General features: G+C 52.4%; 1 protein-coding gene across 4 annotated transcripts in view; it reads right to left on the reverse strand.

Annotated features, from left to right (window-relative positions):
• LOC144487190 (IQ motif and SEC7 domain-containing protein 1-like) overlaps positions 1-21,956 on the reverse strand; it is a 79,993-nt gene that overhangs the window by 34,974 nt on the left and 23,063 nt on the right. For all 4 annotated transcript variants that reach the window (XM_078205238.1, XM_078205237.1, XM_078205236.1 and 1 more), the window contains exons 2-6: positions 18,000-18,270; positions 12,751-14,036; positions 9,972-10,133; positions 5,441-5,563; positions 3,910-4,076 (exon numbers count right to left, since the gene is read on the reverse strand). In XM_078205238.1, the coding sequence (XP_078061364.1) occupies positions 3,910-4,076; positions 5,441-5,563; positions 9,972-10,133; positions 12,751-14,030 (1,732 nt within the window). In that variant the 5' untranslated portion in view covers positions 14,031-14,036; positions 18,000-18,270. The remainder of the gene's footprint in view (positions 1-3,909; positions 4,077-5,440; positions 5,564-9,971; positions 10,134-12,750; positions 14,037-17,999; positions 18,271-21,956) is intronic.

Raw genomic sequence — 21,956 nt, forward strand, 5'->3', positions numbered from 1 at the left:
CAAACTGTACAGGGCATTGGTGTTTCCGCAGCTGGAGTACTGCGTACAGATTTGGTCTTCCTACTTAAGGAGGGATATAGCATGGCTCCAAAGATGTGCAGGTTAGGTTGATTGGCCATGCTAAAATTGCCCCTTAGTGTCCTGAGATGCGTAGGTTAGAGGGATTAGCGGGTAAATGTGTAGGGTTATGGGGGTAGGGCCTGGGTGGGATTGTGGTCGGTGCAGACTCGATGGGCCAGATGGCCTCTTTCTGCACTGTAGGGTTTCTATGATTTCTATGGTTTCTATGGAACACATGGGAGGTTGATCAGACTGATTCCTGCGCAATGAGGGGTGTTGTCCCACGAGGAGAGGTCGAGGAGGACGAGTCGATAGTCCCTGGAGTTTAGGAGAATGAGAGGCGATTTCATTGCAATCTGTAAAATTCTAGAGGGGTTTTGACAGAGTCGATACTGAGAGGCTGTTTCCCCCATCCCCTCACCTCTGGCTGGACAGTCTGGAACGCGGGGTGCGGCGGGGGAGCAGGGTCACAATCGCAGGATCAGAGGGTGGCCATTTTGGACTGAGATGCTGAGAAATGTCTTCACTCTGAGGGTGTGGAAGTTTTGAAATTCCCACCCCCTGAGGGAGCTCAATCATCGAGTATATTAAGACGGAGATAGCGAGAGACACTGAGGGAATTGAAGGATTGGGTGAGGGGAGGGGGACGGGGGAGAGGCGGTGGGGAAAGTGGGAGTCGAGGTGGGAGATCAGCCATAATGGTATTGAATATGGCAGCAGGCTCAAGAGAGACAAAATGACTTCCACCTATTCCCATTTTCTTATGCTTGCACCCCATCCACAACCTTCGACATTCACTCTCTCCACCACTGACATACACACTGTGGGTGTACCTACACCACACAGGACTGCAGCGGTTCAAGATGGCGGCTCACCCAACACCTGCTCAGGGAGCAATTAGGGATGGGGGAATAAATGCCTGACCCAGCCAGCGACGCCCACATTAGCTGAATGGGAATTGTACGGGGATTTGGTGAGAGAAAGGGGGTGGGAGGGGGAATATCAATTGGATAGTGCTTTCAAAGACACTTAGTCTTAAAATGACTCGGTAATCATTGAGGTCATTCCCACCATTGCGCATGTGTCGGCACCTTTGAAAGAACCATTCAATGAATCCCACGCTCTCTCCCTAGTCTCCAACCCCTGCCCTTTTGCCTAAATCTCAACAAATATTTCTCCTTTGTGCACTTCTCCAATTCCCCCCTTTTTTGAGGGTGAATCTGCTTCCACCACCCTTTCGGGCAGTGCCTTCCAGATCACAACTCCCCGGATCAATAATAAAATTCTCCTCCTCTCCCTCTCCCTTTTAATTCTCTTCAATTTGTGACCACCTCCCTCCAGTTACCGACTCTCCTGCCACTGGGAAACACTTTCTCCTTATTCACTCAATCGAAGCCACCTTGTGATAGTGAATGCGTTGATTAAATCTTCCCCTTCAACCTTCTCTGCTCTATAGGAGAACAATCCCAGCTTCTCCCAGTCTCTCTCTCTCTCTCTCCGCGTGAACTGAAGTCCCCTCATCCCTGGGAAGTGTTCTGGTAAATCTCCCTCCGCCCACACCCCTCCCCGAGGCCACAACATCCTTCTGAAAGAATTAAATGTAATACTGCAGCTGGGAATGCACCAGTTTTTTTCATAACAAAACTTGCATTTATATAGCACCTTTGATGTAGTAAACCATCCCTGAGGCACTTCACAAGAACGTAAATCAGACAGAATCTGATACATCGGGAGGTATTAGTAACAAGTGATCAAAAGCTCGGTCAAAGAGTTGGTTTTTAAGGAGTGTCTTAAAGGAGGTGAAAGAACGATAGAGAGAGATGTGGAGAGATTTAGGGAGGGAATTCCAGGACCCCCCAGGCAGCTGAAGACGTGGCCACTAATGGAGCGATGGGAATCAGGGAATGCTCGAAGGGCCTGAATTGGAGGAGCACATAGATCTTGGAGGGTTGTAAGAAGTTATAGAGATAGGGTGGATTGTAGGGACTGGAGGAGGTTACAGAGATAGGGAGGGGTGTAGGGGCTGGAGGAGGCTACAGAGATAGGGAGGGGTGTAGGGGCTGGAGGGAGTTACAGAGATAGGGAGTGTTGTAGGGGCTGGAGGAGGTTACAGAGATAGGGAGGGTTGTAGGGGCTAGAGGAGGTTACAGAGATAGGGAGGGGTGTAGGGGCTGGAGGGAGTTACAGAGATAGGGAGTGTTGTAGGGGCTGGAGGAGGTTACAGAGATAGGGAGGGTTGTTGGGGGCTGGAGGAGGTTACAGAGATAGGGAGTGTTGTAGTGGCTGGAGGAGGTTACAGAGATAGGGAGGGTTGTAGGGGCTGGAGGAGGTTACAGAGATAGGGAGGGTTGTAGGGGCTGGAGGGGGTTACAGAGATAGGGAGGGTTGTAGGGGCTGGAAGGGCGTTACAATGATAGGGAGGGTTGTAGGGGCTGGAGGGGGTTACAGAGATAGGGAGTGTTGTAGGGGCTGGAGGAGGTTACAGAGATAGGGAGGGTTGTAGGGGCTGGAGGAGGTTACAGAGATAGGGAGGGTTATAGGGGCTGGAGGGGGTTCCAGAGATAGGGAGGGTTGTAGGGGCTGGAGGGGGTTACAGAGATAGGGAGGGTTAGAGGGGCTGGAGGGGGTTACAGAGATAGGGAGGGTTGGAGGGGCTGAAGGGGGTTACAGAGATAGGGAGGGGTGTAGTGGCTGGAAGAGGTTACAGAGATAGGGAAGGTTGTAGAGGCTGGAGGAGGTTACAGAGATAGGGAGGGTTGTAGGGGCTGGAGGAGGTTACAGAGATAGGGAGGGCTGTAGGGGCTGGAAGGGGGTTACAATGATAGGGAGGGTTGTAGGGGCTGGAGGGGGTTACAATGATAGGGAGGGTTGTAGGGGCTGGAGGAGGTTACAGAGATAGGGAGGGTTGTAGGGGCTGGAGGAGGTTACAGAGGTAGGGAGGGGTTTGAAAGCGAGGATGAGAATTTGAAAGTGGAGGTGTTGCCGGACTGGGAGCCAGTGTGGGTCAGTGAGCACGGGGGCGATGGTGAATGGGGACTGGGTGCGAGTCCGGACAGGGGGCGGGTAGCAGAGTTTGGGAGGAACTGAAGCTCCCGGAGGGTCGAGTGTGGGAGAGCAGCCAGGAGAGCAAGGGAATAGTCGAGTGTGGAGGGGAATGAAGGGGCGGACGAGGGTTTCCACAGCGGATAAGCCGAGACTGGAAGGGAGGAATCAGGTGAGGTTACAGAGGAGAGAATGGGCAGAGTAAGTAACGGAGCGGATATGAGGTGGGAAACTAATCTCGGAGTTAAATGTGACTCTGAGGCTGCAAACGGACTGGCTTCACCTCAGAGTGTTAGCAGGGAGAGGGATGGAGTCAGTCGCTATGGAAACAGAGTTTGGAGCAGGAACCAAAAACAATGTTTAAGTTTATTAGTCACAAGTAAGGCTTACATTAACACTGCAATGAAGTTACTGTGAAATTCCCCGAGTCGTCACACTCCGGTGCCTGTTCGGGTCAATGCACCCTAACCAGCACGTCTTTCAGACTGTGGGAGGAAACCGGAGCACCCGGAGGAAACCCACGCAGACACGGGGAGAACATGCAGACTCTGCACAGACAGTGACCCAAACCGGGAATCGAACCTGGGGTCCCTGGCGCTGTGAGGCAGCAGTGCTAACCACTGTGCCATCGTGCCGCCCCACTTGGCTTCAGTCTGCTCAATATTCAATTGGAGGGAAACTCTACTCATCTAATGCTGGCTGTCGGGCTATTCAGAGAGAGCAGGTGAGGGAGGACTCATTGCACATTGCAAGTGTGCAGACAGCGTGCAGAGGCAGGGATGGGTGCGGCTCCGAGCTGGAACTCACCTCGCAGGTTCTTGATGAAGTCGTCCAGCTTCATTTTGCGCTCGGGCTTCACGTTGGGGCTGTACATGTCGGTGTTGAGCAGGATGATGGCGAAGGCCAGGATGAAGATGGTGTCGGGATTGCGAAACTGCCGCACCAGAGCCGGGTTACAGATGCAGTACCGTTGGCTGGAGAGAACGGGCACAGTCAATGCTTTCAAAATCCTGTCAACAGCCCATAGACGCTCACGTACGTTCCTTACGTGGGGTGGGCCTGGAGCACTGCGTATAGTTTTAGCCTCCTTAACTTAAGGAGGGATCTACTCGCATCGGAGGCCGTTCAGAGAAGGTTCACTGGGCCGATTCCTGGGGTGAAGGGGGGGGGCGTTTATCTTATGAGGAACAGGTTGAGCAGGTCGGGGCCTGAACCCATTGGAGTTTAGAAGAATGAGAGGGGATCTTATTGAAACATCTCAAATTCTGAGTGGTGTTTGACAGGCTGGATTCTGAGAGGATGTTTTCCCCCCTTCATGGGGTGGCGGGGTGGGGGGTGGAATCTTTAACTTGAGGAGGGGACAGGAAAGTGGAGTTGAAGCCCCAATCAGATCAGACATGATCTTGTAGAATGGAGGGAATCACGCTCGAGGGGCCGAAACGCCTCTTCTTACTCCCAATTCTTATAGAATCATACAATGCAGAAGAGGCCTTTCGGCCCATCGAGTCGAGAAACACCTGAACTCCCATCTAATCCCATCTACCAGCACTTGACTTGAATGTTATGACGTGCCAAGTGCTCATCCAGGTATTTTTTAAAGGATGTGAGGCAACCCGCCTCTACCACCCTCCCAGGCAGCACATTCCAGACCGTCACCATCCTCTGGGTAAAAAAGGTTTTTCTCACAACCCCCCCTCAACATCCTGCCCCTCACCTTGAACCCATGTCCCCTCATGACTGACTCTTCAACTAAGGGGAACAGCTGCTCCTTATCCACTCTGTCCATGTCCCTCATAATCTTGTCCACCTCGATCAGGTCGCCCCTCAGCCTTCTCTGCTCCAATGAAAACAACCCAAGCCTACCCAACCTCTCTTCATAACTTAAATACTCCATTCCAGGCAGCATCCTGTGAATCTCCTCTGCACACCCTCCAGTGCAATCACATCCTTCCTATTGTGTGGCGATCAGAACTGCACACAGTACTCTCGCTGTGGCCTCACCAAAGTTCTACAACTCCATAGAATTAATGGATTGAATGGCTAGTTTCTGCATCTTATGCTCTTAAACAAGGGACCACCATAGGTGAGACCCCATGGGTTTGGGGGTGGGTAATGTGAGGGGGGGATAGTTAGATCGGGGCTCCACCCAGTTTGGGTAGGGTGAAGGAGGGGGTGGTTCAAATAGTCCATTACCGCGAGGGGTGCAAGATGTCACCCTCTGCGTTTACGGGTGTCCAGATATCACAAACATCCAAAAAGCAGATGCCCCACCAACACCCGTCAACGCCACCAATTGCCCCTACTCCCCCCGTCACGCCCCTCCCCATTGAACACCAACCTGAAAGATTCGATCAGCCGCTCCACTTTCTGGGCCTCTCCCTGGACACGGATGTGGGACTGGAACTTGCGGAGAGCCTCGTCCAGCTCCATCCCGCCAAAATCCATCTCGTCCACAACGCAACTGTGGGTGGGCAAAGGTAAATTAGGCCAAGGCAGAAACAGGAATTCCCGTACGGTCGGAGGGGTGGTCACTGCTTCCACTTGATACGAGGTCTCATATCTGAATCCAACACCATTCCCCACCCCCCACCCAGACTATCAACATCCTGGGGGTTACCATTGAGCAGAAACTGAACTGGACCCAGCCGTATAAATACTGTGGCTCCCAGAGCAGGTCAGAGGCTGGGAATCCTGCGGAGAGTAACGCACCTCCTCAGTTCCCCCCGCCCCCCACCCGGCCCCCATTCCCCCCTTCCCCCTGCCCCCCATCCAAGCCTGTCAAAGCCTGTCCACCATCGACAAGGCACAAGTCGGGAGTGTGATGGAATACTCTCCCACTCGCCTGGATGGGCGCAGCTCCGACAACACTCGAGAAGCTCGACACCATCCGGGACAAAGCAGCCCCCCCGCTCGATCGACACGCTAACCCCCCCACCCTCGACATTCACTCCCTCCACCACCGACGCACAGCGGCAGCAGTGTGTACCGTCTACAAGATGCACTGCAGCGACTCACCAAGGCTCCTTCGACAGCGCTGCCCAAACCCGCCACCTCTACCCCCTCGAAGGACAAGGGCAGCAGGTGCCATGGGGAACACCCACAGCCTGTAAGTTCCCCCTCCAACCTCCCCCCCCTCAACCCATCCCCCCAACCCACACACACACACACACCATCCCAACTTGGAAATATTTCGGCCGTTCCTTCACTGTGGCTCGGTCAAAATCCTGGAACTCCCTCCCTAACAGCGCTGTGGGTGTACCTACACCACACAGGACTGCAGCGGTTCAAGATGGCAGCTCATCCACCACCTCCTCAAGGGGGCAATTAGGGATGGGGGATAAACATTGGGCCTAGCTAGTGATGTCCACCCCCAAGCAATGCAAACACACTGTATGTGCTCTACCCGCATCCCAGAGCCATTATACCCGTACATCATCGCTCAAGGTGATCACTAATCCTACAATGGCTCCTGGAGCTCTGACACAACACCAGTTTAAAATTCTCATCTTTATTCTCAAATCTCTTTCACCAACCCCCCCATCCCAATCTCTGCAACTTCTTCCATCCCTACAACCCTTCCCATGTCTGTAACTTCCTCCAGCCCCTATGACCCTCCCTACCTCTGTAACCTCCTCCATCCCTACAACACTTGAGAAACATTAAGGTAGCCAAGTCCCCAGAGCCTGATGGGATATACCCCAGAATACTGAGAGAGGCAAGGGAGGAAATTGCTGGGGCCTTGAGAGAAATCTTTGTATCCTCACTGGCTACAGGGGAGGTCCCAGAGGATTGGAGAATAGCCAATGTTGTTCCTTTGTTTAAGAAGGGTCGCAAGAATAATCCAGGTAATTACAGGCTGGCGAGCCTTACATCAGTGGTAGGGAAATTATTGGAGAGGATTCTTCAAGACAGGATTTATTCCCACTTGGAAATAAGTAAACGTATTAGTGAGAGGCAACATGGTTTTGTGAAGGGGAGGTCGTGTCTTACGAACTTGATCGAGTTTTTCGAGGAAGTGACAAAGGTGATTGATGAGGGTAGGGCAGTGGATGTTGTCTACATGGACTTCAGTAAGGCCTTTGACAAGGTCCCTCATGGCAGACTGGTGCAGAAGGTGAAGTCGCATGGGATCAGAGGTGAGCTGGCAAGGTGCATACAAAACTGGCTCGGTCAAAGAAGACAGAGGGTAGCAGTGGAAGGGTGCATTTCTGAATGGAGGGCTGTGACAAGTGATGTTCCTCAGGGATCAGTGCTGGGACCTTTGATGTTTGTAATATAAATGATTTGGAGGAAAATGTAACTGGATTGATAAGTAAGTTTGCGGACGACACAAAGGTTGGTGGATTTGCGGATAGCGATGAGGACCACCAGAGGACACAGCAGGATATAGATCAGTTGGAGACTTGGGCGGAGAGATGGCAGATGGAGTTTAATCCGGACAAATGTGAGGTAATGCATTTTGGAAGGTCTAATACAGATAGGAAAAATGGCAGAACCTTTAAGGGTATTAATAGGCAAAGGGATCTGGGTGTACAGTACACAGGTCACTGAAAGTGGCAATGCAGGTGGAGAAGGTAGTCAAGAAGGCATACAGCATGCTTGCCTTCATCGGCCGGGGTATTGAGTTTAAAAATTGGCAAGTCATGTTGCAGCTTTATAGAACCTTAGTTAGGCCGCACTTGGAATATAGTGTTCAATTCTGGTCGCCACACGACCAGAAGAATATGGAGGCTTTGGAGAGGGTACAGAAAAGATTTACCAGGATGTTGCCTGGTATGGAGGGCATTAGCTATGAGGAGAGGTTGGAGAAACTTGGTTTGTTCTCACTGGAGCGACGGAGGTTGAGGGGAGACCTAATAGAAGTCTACAAGATTATGAGAGGCATGGACAGAGTGGATAGTCAGAAGCTTTTTCCCAGGGTGGAAGAGTCAATTACTAGGGGGCATAGGTTTAAGGTGCGAGGGGCAAGGTTTAAAGGAGATGTACGAGGCAGATTTTTTGCACAGAGAGTAGTGGATGCCTGGAACTCGTTGCCGGGGGAGGTAGTGGAAGAGGATACATTAGTGACTTTTAAGGGGCGTCTTGACAAGTACATGAATAGGATGGGAATAGAGGGATGTGGTCCCCAGAAGGGTAGGGGGTTTTAGTTAAGTCGGGCAGCATGGTCGGTGCAGGCTTGGAGGGCCGAAGGGCCTGTTCCTGTGCTGTAATTTTCGTTGTTCTTTGTAACACTCCCTATGTCTGTAACCACCTCCAGCTCTGACGACCCTCTCTATTTCGGTAACCTCCTCCAGCCCCTACAACCCTCCCTATTTCTGTAACCTCTTCCAGCCCCTACACCCCTCCCTATCTCTGTAACCCCCTCCAGCCTCTACAATCCTCCCTATCTCTGTAACCTCCTCCAGCCCCTACAACCCTCCCCATTTCTGTAACCTCCTACAGCTCTCCGAGATCTCTGCGCTCCTCCAATTCCGGCCTCTCGAGCATCCCCTGATTCCCATCGCTCCACCATTAATGGCCGTGCCTTCAGCTGCCTGAGAGGCCTTAACCTCTGGAATTCCCTCCCTAAACCTTTCCATCTGTAATTTTTATAAATGACTTGGAGGAGGGGGCTAAAGGTGGATCAGTAAATTTGCTGATGACACCAAAATTGGAGGAGTAGTGGATGAGGTGGAGGGCTGTTGTAGGCTGCAAAGAGATATAGATAGGATGCAGAGCTGGGCTGAAAAATGGCAAATGGAGTTTAACCCTGATAAATGCGAGGTGATTCATTTTGGTAGGACAAATTTAAATGTGGATTACAGGGTCAAAGGCAGGGTTCTGAAGAATGTGGAGGAACAGAGAGATCTTGGGGTTCATATCCACAGATCTCTGAAGGTTGCCACCCAAGTGGATAGAGCCGTGAAGAAGGTCTATAGTGTGTTGGCATTCATTAACAGGGGGTTTGAGTTTAAGAGCCGTGGGTTATGCTGCAACTGTACAGGACCTTGGTGAGACCACATTTGGAATATTGTGTGCAGTTCTGGTCACCTCACTATAAGAAGGATGTGGAAGCGCTGGAAAGAGTGCAGAGGAGATTTACCAGGATGCTGCCTGGTTTGGAGGGTAGGTCTTATGAGGAAAGGTTGAGGGAACTTGGGCTTTTCTCTTTGGAGCGGAGGAGGTTGAGAGGAGACTTGATAGAGGTTTATAAGATGATGAGGGGGATAGATAGAGTGAACGTTCAAAGACTATTTCCTCGGGTGAATGGAGCGGTAACTAGGGGGCATAACTATAGGGTTCATGGTGGGAGATATAGGAAGGATGTCCGAAGTAGGTTTTTTACTCAGAGAGTCATTGGGGTGTGGAATGGACTGCCTGCAGTGATAGTGGAGTCAGAAACTTTAGAAACATTTAAGAAGCTATTGGATAGGCACATGGAGTACTTCGGGACGATAGGGAGGAAATAGCTTGATCTGGGTTTCAGACAAAGCTCGGCACAACATCGTGGGCCGAAGGGCCTGTTCTGTGCTGTACTGTTCTATGTTCTATCTCTCACACTCTCTCTCTGTCTCTCTCTCTGTCTCTCTCTGTCTCTCTCTCTCCTTTAAGATGCTCCTTAAAAACCGGCCTCTCTTACCGAGCTTTTGGTTGTCTGTCCCTGATTTCTCCTGATGTGTCTTGAGGTTAGATTCTGTCTGAATAACACTCCTGTGCAGCGTCTCGTGGAGGTTTGCAGTGAAGGCGCTATAGAAATGAAATGCGTGCGGGCGCTTTGACAGGATCACTGCTGTTGTCAATGAGGTGGGACTGGTGGGTGGAGAATTCGGGTCAGAAGGTTTTGCTAGCGGGGTGAAGGCACTTGCATGAAGCTGGAAGCTAATACTCACTCCAGCACATCCCTGTTGAATTGTTTCTGACGGTTCCCCAGGAATTCGCCAATCATCTGCCGGCTGAGGCCCTTCCGTTCAAGAATGAAGCGCGCAACGCCAATCGGCGTGTCCGCCACGAAGCCTCGCTCGATCAGGTACTGGATCCCCTTCTCTGGCTTCCTGTGGCAATCGAGAGAGGAAGAAAAGAGACAACTTTCTGAGGTTCACACTCCTAATTCACACACACCTGTTACACAGGAACAGGAGGAGGGCCATTCAGCCCCTCTCGAACCTATTACACAGGAACAGGAGGAGGCCATTCAGCCCCTCTCGAACCTGTTACACAGGAACAGGAGGAGGGCCATTCAGCCCCTCTCGAACCTATTACACAGGAACAGGAGGAGGCCATTCAGCCCCTCTCGAACCTGTTACACAGGAACAGGAGGAGGCCATTCAGCCCCTCTCGAACCTGTTACACAGGAACAGGAGGAAGCCATTCAGCCCCTCTCGAACCTGTTACACAGGAACAGGAGGAGGCCATTCAGCCCCTCTCGAACCTGTTACACAGGAACAGGAGGAGGCCATTCAGCCCCTCTCGAACCTGTTACACAGGAACAGGAGGAGGCCATTCAGCCCCTCTCGAACCTGTTACACAGGAACAGGAGGAGGCCATTCAGCCCCTCTCGAACCTGTTACACAGGAACAGGAGGAGGCCATTCAGCCCCTCTCGAACCTGTTACACAGGAACAGGAGGAGGGCCATTCAGCCCCTCTCTCTCGGGTCTGTTACACAGGAACAGGAGGAGGCCATTCTGCCCCTCTCTCTCGGGTCTGTTGCATAGGAACAGGAGGAGGCCCATTCTGCCCCTCTCTCTCGAGTCTGTTACACAGAAACAGGAGGAGGCCATTCAGCTCTTAGAGTCATAGAGGTTTACAGCATGGAAACAGGCCCTTCGGCCCAACTTGTCCATGCCGCCCTTTTTTTTTAAACCCCTAAGCTAATCCCAATTGCACGCATTTGGCCCATATCCCTCTATACCCATCGTACCCATGTAACTAACTAAATGCTTTTTAAAAGATAAAATTGTACCCACCTCTACTACTGCCTCTGACAGCTTATTCCAGACACTCACCACTCTCTGAGTGAAAATATTGCCCCTCTGGACCCTTTTGTATCTCTCCCCTCTCACCTTAAACCTATGCCCTCTAGTTTTAGACTCCCCTACCTTTGGGAAAAGATATTGACTATCTAACTGATCTGTGCCCATCATTATTTTACAGACCTCTATAAGATCACCCCTCAGCCCCCCCATACTCCAGAGAAAAAAGTCCCAGTCTATCCAGCCTCTCCTGATAACTCTTCTTGATCCTGTTGCCCCATTCAGTGCGATCATATCTGATCTGTGATCTTCCTTTACCCCCTCCACATCCTCATTATGTTGGCATTACAGAAATCTCTCGATCTGAGATTTCACATTGACTGACCCAGCATCGATTGCTGTTTCTGGGAGAGAATTCCAAACTCCTCCCACCCTCTGTGTGTTGACATGTTTCCTTCCTTCACTCCGGAAATCTCGACCTCTCATTTTAGACTGTTTCCTCCCCCTCATCCCAGACTCCCCCCACCAGCGAGCCATAGTTTCTCTCTTTCTCTCTCTCTCCACCCTATCCGAATACCTTGAAAACTTCCACTAAATCACCCCCAAACCTTCTAGACCCTAGAGAATAGAGGGCCAGGTTTGGGATAACTCCAGGGCAGCGACAGACTGGAAGGCATGTCACAGCTGAACCAATCATAACAGCCGGGGTTCACCAGAGTCATTCCTGGGATGATGGGGAGTCATGGTCTTGGGATTGTGACGATTCTGTGCCTTTAAGAAATGTATTTGAGTCATGTATTCCATGCAGGATTCTTTTTTTAATAGCCTGTTCCAAAACAGGTACCGCTTGGGCTGCAACCGGCAGCCTGTGTTGTTCCTGCAGCAACATAATTGGTTCTAATTGCTGGAACGTTTGTTTGAATCTGAGCTCATGCTGCTCTGTTATTTTAGTGTTTTCCCCAGGGGTTTTGCAGAGTCGGGCTTTATTGACAGAAAGATCATGTGACTGGGTAGAGCTAGGCTTAAATTAGAAGAAATCAAGCTTAGATGCTGCTGGAGTTGTTCGAGAGCAATGCCTCTCTTTCTCTCTCTGGCCTTGGAGACTGGAACCTGGCAGGAAATAAGTCTCTTTCTCTGAGATTCTGCTGTTTGGGGATGGATCTTTCTCTGGAGGTGGTTGCGTGAAAGTCAGAAGACAGGTTTCTGTCTGGATCTCTATCCAGAGGTGTTTAAAGGCTGGAAATGTAATATCCCCGTAAGCATATCTATTTTTGTGCTGTTTTTAAAAAATGGGATTTATGTCTTTGGAACAGATCCTGCTTACTTCGGAACTGTAGAGATTGCTAGCTCTTAAGAATTCTAACTTGTTATGTTTAAATATTTAAACTGGTAAAAGTTATGTTCTTCTTTTGGTTCTTTTGGAGAGAGAGAGAGAGGGTAAGAAGGCGAGGGAGGGAGAGGGAGGAAGGTGAGACAGGAGAGAGGGTGAGGTGGAAGGGGGAGGGAGGGAGAGCGAGAGGAGGGTGGAGAGAGATGGAAGGGGAGGGGGAGAGATGGAGGGAGGGGAAGCTGGAAGGGGGAGGGAGGAGGAGTTGGATGGAGGAGGGAAGAGGGGAGTGAGGGAGATAGAATGGGAAGGGAGAGGGAAGGGGGGGGTGAGGGCGATGAAAGGAGGGAGTGACAGGGTTGAGGACCTACTTGTTGAAGAGGTTGAGTCCGATGCGATACTGGCGCCGCTGCATCACGTCGTTATTGAGAGCGGGCGAGTCCCAGCTATGGCGAGTTTCTTTGTGGTAGGTCTGTTTACAGAGGGTCTGTTCCCGGATACTGTCCCGCGACGAGGAGCCCGTGCTGCAGTTGATGGTCTCGTTGGAGTTAACGCTGCTGTTGAGGCTGTCGTTGTCACCATCCGAGAGCTCTGCCTCGGGCTTACCGTTGCGGTTGGCATTGCCGTTGTTGTTGGCCAGGTGGGCATCCAGCGGGTGCAGGGGGAGGGGAGAGCGGACGGGGGGCGGCGGGGGTGGTGCCCGATGGACAGGCACCGGGACAGGAACGGGGATGGGCACCGGGGCGGGCTTGGGAGGTGGCGCCACCTCCTGCTCGTAGACCAACTGGCGGCTGAGGGAGCCCCGGTCCGAGCGGTCACTCATGTCGACTGAGCTGTCGCTGGGCGGCTCAATGGTCAGCAAGGGCAGGTGGGCCGCCCGCCGCCGGTAGTCCCTGCACTCCATGCACCCGGGGCCCCGCCGGCCACCCTCGGCCTCCCTCCCCTGCCCCCCGGCTCCCCCCCAGTACTCCTGGCCCCCCGGCCCACCCACCCCCCCGCTGCCCAGGTGCTGGTGGTGGTGGGGGTGATGGTGCGGGTGCAGCTCCTGCTCCGAGCTGGGCGCCCGCTCTGAGGAGATGGGGGAGGCAGGCGCCGAGGCTGGTGCCTCGCCCTCGTCAATGTAGAGGGTGACGTCGCTGTAGGTGGTGGTGGAGTCCTCGTTCTTCACCCGCCGTGGCTCGCTGCGGCTGTCGAAGGAGTCGCCCTCCTCGCCCGCCGTGCCGGGGGGCACCGGCCGGCAGCCCAGCGCATCGTCGATGGACTCGGCCAGGGTGCGCACCTGCTTGGAGAAGGTGTCCTCCAGTTCGGTGATCTCGTTGGTGAAGTCGCTGGAGGCGGTAGTGGACTCCACGTCCAGACCCCCGAACTGATCGCTGCGCTCCGAGTGTGTGCGCGAGCCCAGGCCTGTCTGCTCGGAGCGCACCGAGGCCTGCTTACTCTCAAAGCTGGCCCCGTGCCCCTTCTCGTACTCCTCGAAGGAGTACTGCATGCGCATGTTGGACAGCACGATGCGGCGCGACATGCGGCTCTCTGACAGTGAGCTGCGCAGACGCTCAAAGTTCTTGTTCATCCGGTACTGGCGGAAGGCGGTCTGGATCGTGCGTGCGGCTCGCCGGCTCAGGAAGTATCCTCCATACTTCCTCTCGAGCATCTCCACCTGCAGAGGGGGGGGGGGGGTTGCGGGGAGAAAGAGAACAGGGCACGGAGGCACAGGTTAAAACCCTGCAGCATTAAATCCCACCCCCTCCCACACCCGAGCCGAGCTGACACAGTTACACCTGGAGAAACACCAACACACATACACGTCCAGTTCGCCTCTCCGCACCCTCGTATTAGACGTGGAGGGGGACAGCTCAGATTCACCTGGCACTGAAAGGGTTAAATTCTGAGGGCCAGTCTCACAGCCTGGGCTTGTGTTCCCTCGAGTGTGGAAGAATGAGGGGGCGATCTGATCCTCTGGAATTTCAAACCCGAGATTGACAGATTTTTGTTGATAAGGGGTGGGAATTAAGGGTTACGAAACTGAGGTGGACAAATGTAGTTACGATACAGATCAGCCATGATCTGACTGAATGGAGGAATAGATTAGAGAGCTGAATGGCCTCCTCCTCTTCCTGTGTAACAGGCTCAAGAGGGGCTGAATGGCCTCCTCCTCTTCCTGTGTAACAGGCTCAAGAGGGGCTGAATGGCCTCCTCCTGTTCCTGTGTAACAGGCTTGAGAGGGGCTCAATGGCCTCCTCCTGTTCCTGTGTAACAGGCTTGAGAGGGCCTCAATGGCCTCCTCCTGTTCCTGTGTGACAAGCTCGAGAGAGAGAGGGGCTGAATGGCCTCCTCCTGTTCCTGTGTAACAGGCTTGAGAGGGGCTCAATGGCCTCCTCCTGTTCCTGTGTGACAGGCTCGAGAGAGAGAGAGGGGCTGAATGGCCTCCTCCTGTTCCTGTGGAACAAGCTCGAGATGGGGGAGGGGTGTACGTGGCTGAATGGCTATTCCATCATGACAGCTAGGTGTGATTTAAATTCAGTTAATTGAAACAATTGTGAATTAAAAGCTAAAGTAGTGTGATTGCTGTTTTAAAAAAACCCATCTGGTTCACGAATGTCCCCTTTAAGGAAAAGGAAATCTGCCGTCCTTACCCCAGTCTGGCCTACACATGACTCCAGACCCCCTCACACAGATACACACAGCAATGTGTCGACTCGAAACTTCCCCCTCGGAAATACGTCTGAGTGAGACAGTCAGTTCCATCCATGAAGCCAGCTCATCACTGCCCTCTCGGGGCATTTGGAGAGGGACAATAAATGCCCCAGTAAGCCATGAATGAATGAATAAGGATTGTTCCTGCCACTGACTGGAGAGGTGACTCCACAGCCTGGCTTACAGGACACGTACAGATGAGCGAAGGCCAATGGGGAGGGAATTTCTTTCACTGTGACGGTTGTGCAGGCCAGTGCTGTTGAGACATGGTGATCTCAATCCGGGCACATTTGAGAAAGTCACTGAGCATCAGCAAGTCGCCCTTTCTCTCCCTCCGCAGAGTCAGAAGGTACAGTTAACCCCAAACCGTTGTGCCAGTATGGAGGGTGCATCACACTGTCAGAGGGTCAGTGCTGAGGGAGCGCTGCACTGTCGGAGGGTCAGTGCTGAGGGAGCGCTGCACTGTCGGAGGGTCAGTGCTGAGGGAGCGCTGCACTGTCAGAGGGTCAGTGCTGAGGGAGCGCCGCACTGTCAGAGGGTCAGTGCTGAGGGAATCGCACTGTCGGAGGGTCAGTGCTGAGGGAACGTTGCACTGTCAGAGGGTTAGTGCTGAGGGAACGTTGCACTGTCGGAGGGTCAGTGCTGAGGGAACCCCGCGCTGTAGAAGAGTCAGTGCTGAGGGAGTGCCGCACTGTCGGAGGGTCAGTGCTGAGGGAGCGCCACACTGTGGGAGGGTCAGTGCTGAGGGAGCGCCACACTGTCAGAAAGTCAGTGCTGAGGGAGCGTTGCACTGTGGGAGGGTCAGTGCTGAGGGAGTGCCGCACTGTGGGAGGGTCAGTGCTGAGGGAGCGCCACACTGTCAGAAAGTCAGTGCTGAGGGAGCGTTGCACTGTCGGAGGGTCAGTGCTGAGGGAACCGCACTGTCGGAGAGTCAGCGCTGAGGGAACCCCGCACTGTAGGAGGGTCAGTGCTGAGGGAGTGCCGCACTGTCGGAGGGTCAGTGCTGAGGGAGTGCCGCACTGTCGGAGGGTCAGTGCTGAGGGAGCGCCGCATTGTCAGAGGGTCACTGCTGAGGGAGCGCCGCACTGTCAGAGGATCAGTGCTGAGGGAGCGCTGCACTGTTGGAGGGTCAGTGCTGATGGAGCGCCGCACTGTGGGAGGGTTAGTGTTGAGGGAGCGCCACACTGTGGGAGGGTCAGTGCTGAGGGAGCGCCGCACTGTCGGGGGGTCAGTGCTGAGGGAGCGCCGCACTGTGGGAGGGTCAGTGCTGAGGGAGCGCCACACTGTGGGAGGGTCAGTGCTGAGGGAGCGCCGCACTGTCGGGGTTCAGTGCTGAGGGAGCGCCGCACTGTGGGATGGTCAGTGCTGAGGGAGCGCCGCACTGTGGGATGGTCAGTGCTGAGGGAGCGCCGCACTGTGGGGGGGGTCAGCACGGAGGGAACACCCTCGTGAATGGAGAGGGGGGAGTTCTCCCCGGTTTCCTGGAGCTCGATTTTTAATCCCTCCACTTCCAAAAAATAAAGGGTCCGACATGTTGGATTGTTTTGCCTCATCCCTTGCCGAGTGCAGCAACGACCGTCGACCCGGTGACCGTCACCTTCAGTGATCGGGGCCCAACACAAGGGGCAAGGACAAGTAGAGAAAAATAAGTACAGAATGGTCTTTACCCAGAGAGTGGGGAAAATGTGCAAGTTGCTCCCACAGGGTGTGGTCAAGGCGAATAGTGTTGTGTTTATGAGGGGTGTGGGGTAGGGTGAATGGTGGGAAATAAGACAGGGAGAGTGGGACTAGGTTGAGGATATTATTAACTAGAAAGAGCGCAGAAAAGATTTACTAGGATGCTACCAGGACTTGATGGTTAGAGTTATAAGGAGAGGCTGGATAGACTGGGACATTTTATCCTGGAGCGTAGGAGGATGAGGGGTGATCTTATAGATGTCTATAAAATAATGAGGAACATAGACAAGGTAGATAGTCAATATCTTTTCCCAAAGGTAGGGGAGTCTAAAACTAGAGGGCATAGGTTGAAGGTGAGAGGGGAGAGATACAAAAAGGTCCAGAGGGGCAATATTTTCACACAGAGGGTGGTGAGTGTCTGGAACAAGCTGCCAGAGGTAGTAGTAGAGGCGGGTACAATTTTGTCTTTTAAAAAGCATTTCGACAGTTACATGGGTATAGAGGGATATGGGCCAAATGCAGGCAATTGGGACTAGCTTAGTGGTCGAAAAAGGGCGGCATGGACAAGTTGGGCTGAATGGCCTGTTTCCATGCTGTAAACCTCTATGACTCTATGAGTGCTCTTCTTGAAAAGCCAGTGCAGACTCGATGGACCAAATTTTCTTCTGTTCATTCGTGGGACATGGACATCGCTGGCTGGGCCATCATTTATTGCCCATCCCTTGTTGCCCTTGAACTGAGTGTCTCACTCGGCCATTTCAGAGGGCAGTTGAGAGTCAACCATGTTGCTGTGGCTCTGGAGTCACATGTCGGCCATACCAGGTAAGGCCGGCAGATTTCCTTCTGTAAGGGACAATAGTGAACCAGATGGGTTTTTCCGACAATCGACAATGGTTTCATGGTCATCTGTCGATTCTTAATTCCAGATTTATTTTATTGAGTTCAAATTCCACCACCTGCCATGCATGGTGTGTTTCAAACCTGGTCCCCTTAACATTAGCTGAGTTTCTGGAGTAATAGTCTAGCGATAATACCACTAGGCCATCGCCTCCCCTTAATGGTCTCCTTGTGCACTGTGAAGATCGTTTAAAGGGATAGAAGAATATGGGGGATGGCAGGGAGAGATGTAGTAGGGGTTGGGAGGAGGTTGGTGTGGGGCAGAAAAACCAGCACAGAATAGAACGTTTCCCTGATGTGGCACAACCTAACTCTACGAACAGGCTGATGTCACGTCACCAATGTCTCCTACCTTCTTGTCCTGCAGGTCTGTGGATAGCTCGTAACTCTCAGAGAGGGACTTGGGGCGTTTGCTGGCATCCTCCTCCTCCTGCTTACGCAATGCCAAGCTGGCAGGTTGATGGCGGGCCCTCTGCGCCCACTGGAGTTCGGCACAGTGTGCCCGGCTGGCTGAGTGCTCGAAGGAATCCTGCTTCAGGTCAACGTGGCACCGGTACGGTCCCTGGCTGCACGGGCTGTCCACAATCGTTCCAGCCTCGCTGCTCTGCGTCTCGGCCTCCAGGCTGGACCAAGGTGAGAAATGGAAGGGCAGAGAAAGGTTACAACACTCGCAGAGCTTCTGACGGACTGGGGCGTAGGGAGGGGAGGTACCCGTCCGATCGCCCTGCCCACCTTCACACCCTCTCACAATCATCACTCACCTTACCCAAGCTTGTCAACCCCTGGAGACGGCAACATTTCCTGGAATGTTACGAGCAAGCAACAGGGAAGGCAGATGGTAGAGATAGAATAGAATAGAATCCCTGCAGTGCAGAAGGAGGCCATTTGGCCCATCGAGTCTGCACTGACCACAATCCCACCCAGCCCTATCCCAATACTCCATGCATTTACCCTAGCTAGTCCCCCTGACACTAAGGGGCAATTTAGCGTGACCAATCCACCTAACCCGCACATCTTTGGAGTGTGGGAGGAAACCGGAGCACCCGGAGGAATAAAATAAATCAGAGCCGGACTAGACCAGATGGCCTGTCGAGCATGCCGTGCCATTCAATACCGTCATGGCTGACCTTGGGCTTCAACTCCATTTCCCCATCCACCCCCAATGACTGTTTTGCCTCAGAACATGAGAACTAGGGAACAACCATTCGGCCCATCGAGCCTGCTCTGCCATTCAATCCCATCCAGGCCGATCCTTTCCCATCCACTCCCCACACCCCTCGATTCTCTGAGACACCAAAAAAAATGTGTAATTCCAATCTGCAATATATTCACAGCCTTTTGAGTGAGGCAATTCCTCCTCATCTCAGTCCTAAACGATTACCACACGTCCCCCTCCTTATTCTGACACTGTGCCCCCAGCGTTTTAGATTCCCCGCCCAGCAAAGACAATCTCGCAGAACTACCCCATCAAACCCCCTTCAGAATGGTGTGTGTCTCAGTGAGATCACCTCTCATTCTTCAACACTCCAGAGAATATCGACCCAATTTACTCAACGTCTCATCATAGGACAACCTGCCCCCTCCTCATCCCCAGAATCCCAGTCGAGTGAACCTTCACTGTACTAGCCTTTGATGCGAGTATATCCTTCCTTAAAAACATGGAGACCAGAACTGCACGCGGTTATTCCCGATGTGGATCCACCTGTACAGTAAGAGCAAGACTTCTTTATTCGTGTACTCTGACTCCCCTCACGATAAAGGCCACTTCTGAAGAAGAGCCACATCAGACTTGAAGTGTTAACTCTGTCTCTCTCTCTCTCTGTCTCCACAGATGCTGCCAGACCTGCTGAGTTTTTCTGGCACTTTCTGCATTGTTATTTAAGGGAAATGGTATGTTGGCCTTCATTGGAAAAGTTTGGATTTGGAATATAGGACTCAGGGAGTCTTGCTCCAGCTGTTCCAGGTTATGGTGACTTACAGCCTGAAGGAATGCGTACAGTTTTGGTCTCCTTAACATAAGGAAGGGCAATCTAGCATTAGAGGGAATGCAACAGAGGTTCACCAGACTGATTCCTGCGGGATGAGTGCAATTGTCCTGTGAGGAGATATCCTCTGGGGTTTAGAAGTGTGATAACCCCCATTACTCACACGGGGAATTCCTGATTGACCTCCTTGTGTGACTCATGGAATACGAGTTCCCATGGTAACAGGCGATTGCCTAACCAGGTGGAACTCGTATCCTGAGCCCTTGCTGAGGCGTGGATCCAGTGATTGCTCATCCCAGATGGGACTTATGTACATGCACACAGTGTTGTGGTTTAAATTCACTTTGATGGATAAATATCATTCATTTACAGGTGGCTTCCTGAGTTATTACACTGGCGACGAGGTAAAAGGAACTTTTTGGGTAACCTTGCTGCTCAACAAACCAGGTAAGACTGTAAAGTGAGGAGTTTTTTTTTTAATGTTGTTTTTCGGGAAGTTGGAGCCATATGATGTGGGTGCTGAGGACTGGCCACAATATGCTGAGCAAATGAAATGGGCAAATGTAATAGATGGCGATAATCGGCAAAAGGTCGTCCTAATGACCACTTGTGGGGCTCCAACTTGCAGCATTATTAAAAGTCTGCATATCCGGCAGCACCAGATTCCAAGACCTTTGATGAACTGGTAGAATTGGTAGCAAACCATTAAGATGCTAAACCACCTGTTATACCACAACAATATAACTTGGATACAACAAGCAACCAACTGGGGAATGAGTAACAGAATTCCTGACTCGATTGCAAAAGTTAGCAGAACATTGTGAGAAAGACCTGGCATTACCTGAAATGCTGAGAGATTGCTTACTATGTGGCATAAATGATCCATTACTCACACGGGGAATCCCTAATTAACCTCCTTGTGGAATACAAGTTCCCGGAGTAATAGGCAATTGCTAAACCAGGTGGCACTCATATCCCGGTCCCTTGATAAGGCAGAAACCTGAGGTGTTCTATTGTCCCGGACAGGACTCGTACATACGCACAGGGTTGGGCTTCAACTTTTGTTTCGATGAATAAATGTCCTTCACTTATAGTTGGCTTATTACAAGAAGAATGAGAGATGGTCTCACTGAAACATATAAAATTCTGAAAGGGTTTGACAGGGTTGATGCTGAGAGGCCGTTTCCCTCCCCTCACCCTCGGCTGGTGAATCAGGAACACAGAGAGGGGGGGATGGGGGTCTCAGGATAAGAGGGCAGCCATTTTAGACTGAGACTAGGAGAAAACTCTTCGCTCCGAGGGTCGGGAATCTTTAGAATTCTTGACCCCCCCCCGCAGAAGAAGCTTGGCCATCGAGAGGGAGATAGTGAGAGATTTTCGGACACCGAGGCGATGGAGGGATAGGAGGGTGGGGAAAGGGGCCTCGAGGAGCAGCCCCCTTCCTGTTACTCGGATGAGGAGTCCTCCTTCATCCACCCTGTCAGATGGACGTATCGATCTTCTGTCATTTGAGTTCCCCAGGGAAATCCTGGAAGTCCGGGGGCAGGGTGGGGGTTGGGGGGGGACACTGGCACGCAGGGGAGCGGGTGGCCTTTTTGTCCAAGCCACCCCGCGGCAGTGGTGTCGCTGACATTGGGGCGGACCTTGAGTTTGTCTCTCTCCCTTGCCCACACACCACTCTCTCGCCAGCGAGAGAGAGGTCAACAGTAAAGGGTTTTCCCATGAGTGCTTCGCCCATTCCCCCATCCATTGCAAAATGGTTCCGCTTCGATTCTGTAATAATTCACACATTGGTTATCCCAATTCCCCTTTCCGAGGGTGAAACTGCTCCCATCACCCTTTCGGGGGGGGGGGGGGGGGGGGGGCAGCGCCTTCCAGATCTCAACAACCCGCAGTGTCAAAACAAAAAATTCTCCTCATCTCTCTCCCCCTTTTACTGATTCTCTTCAATCTGTGTTCACCCCCCGTCCTGGTTACCAACCCTCCTGCCGCTGGAAACACTTTCTCCTCATTTACTCGCTCAAATCCCCGTTGTGATGGTGAACCCCTCGATTAAATCTCCTTCCTTAACCTTTTCCGCTCGAAAGGAGAACGATCTCAGCTTCCCCCAGTCCCTCTCTCTCTCCCCCTCTCCACATGAACCAAAGGCCCCTCATCCCTGGAACCGTTCTGTTCTCCCTCTCTGCAGTCCCCATAGCCCGAAGTCTCGACATCGTTGCCTAAAGCACGGGGCCCAGAAGTGGACACAATACCCCAGATGTTGTTTTATAATGGTGGGGAAGGTTAGCCTCCCAACATGTTTGGGCAGCTTCAAGAATAGACCA

The sequence above is a fragment of the Mustelus asterias genome, unplaced genomic scaffold (assembly GCF_964213995.1).
Source record: "Mustelus asterias unplaced genomic scaffold, sMusAst1.hap1.1 HAP1_SCAFFOLD_637, whole genome shotgun sequence".
In the NCBI taxonomy this organism is placed as follows: domain Eukaryota; kingdom Metazoa; phylum Chordata; class Chondrichthyes; order Carcharhiniformes; family Triakidae; genus Mustelus; species Mustelus asterias.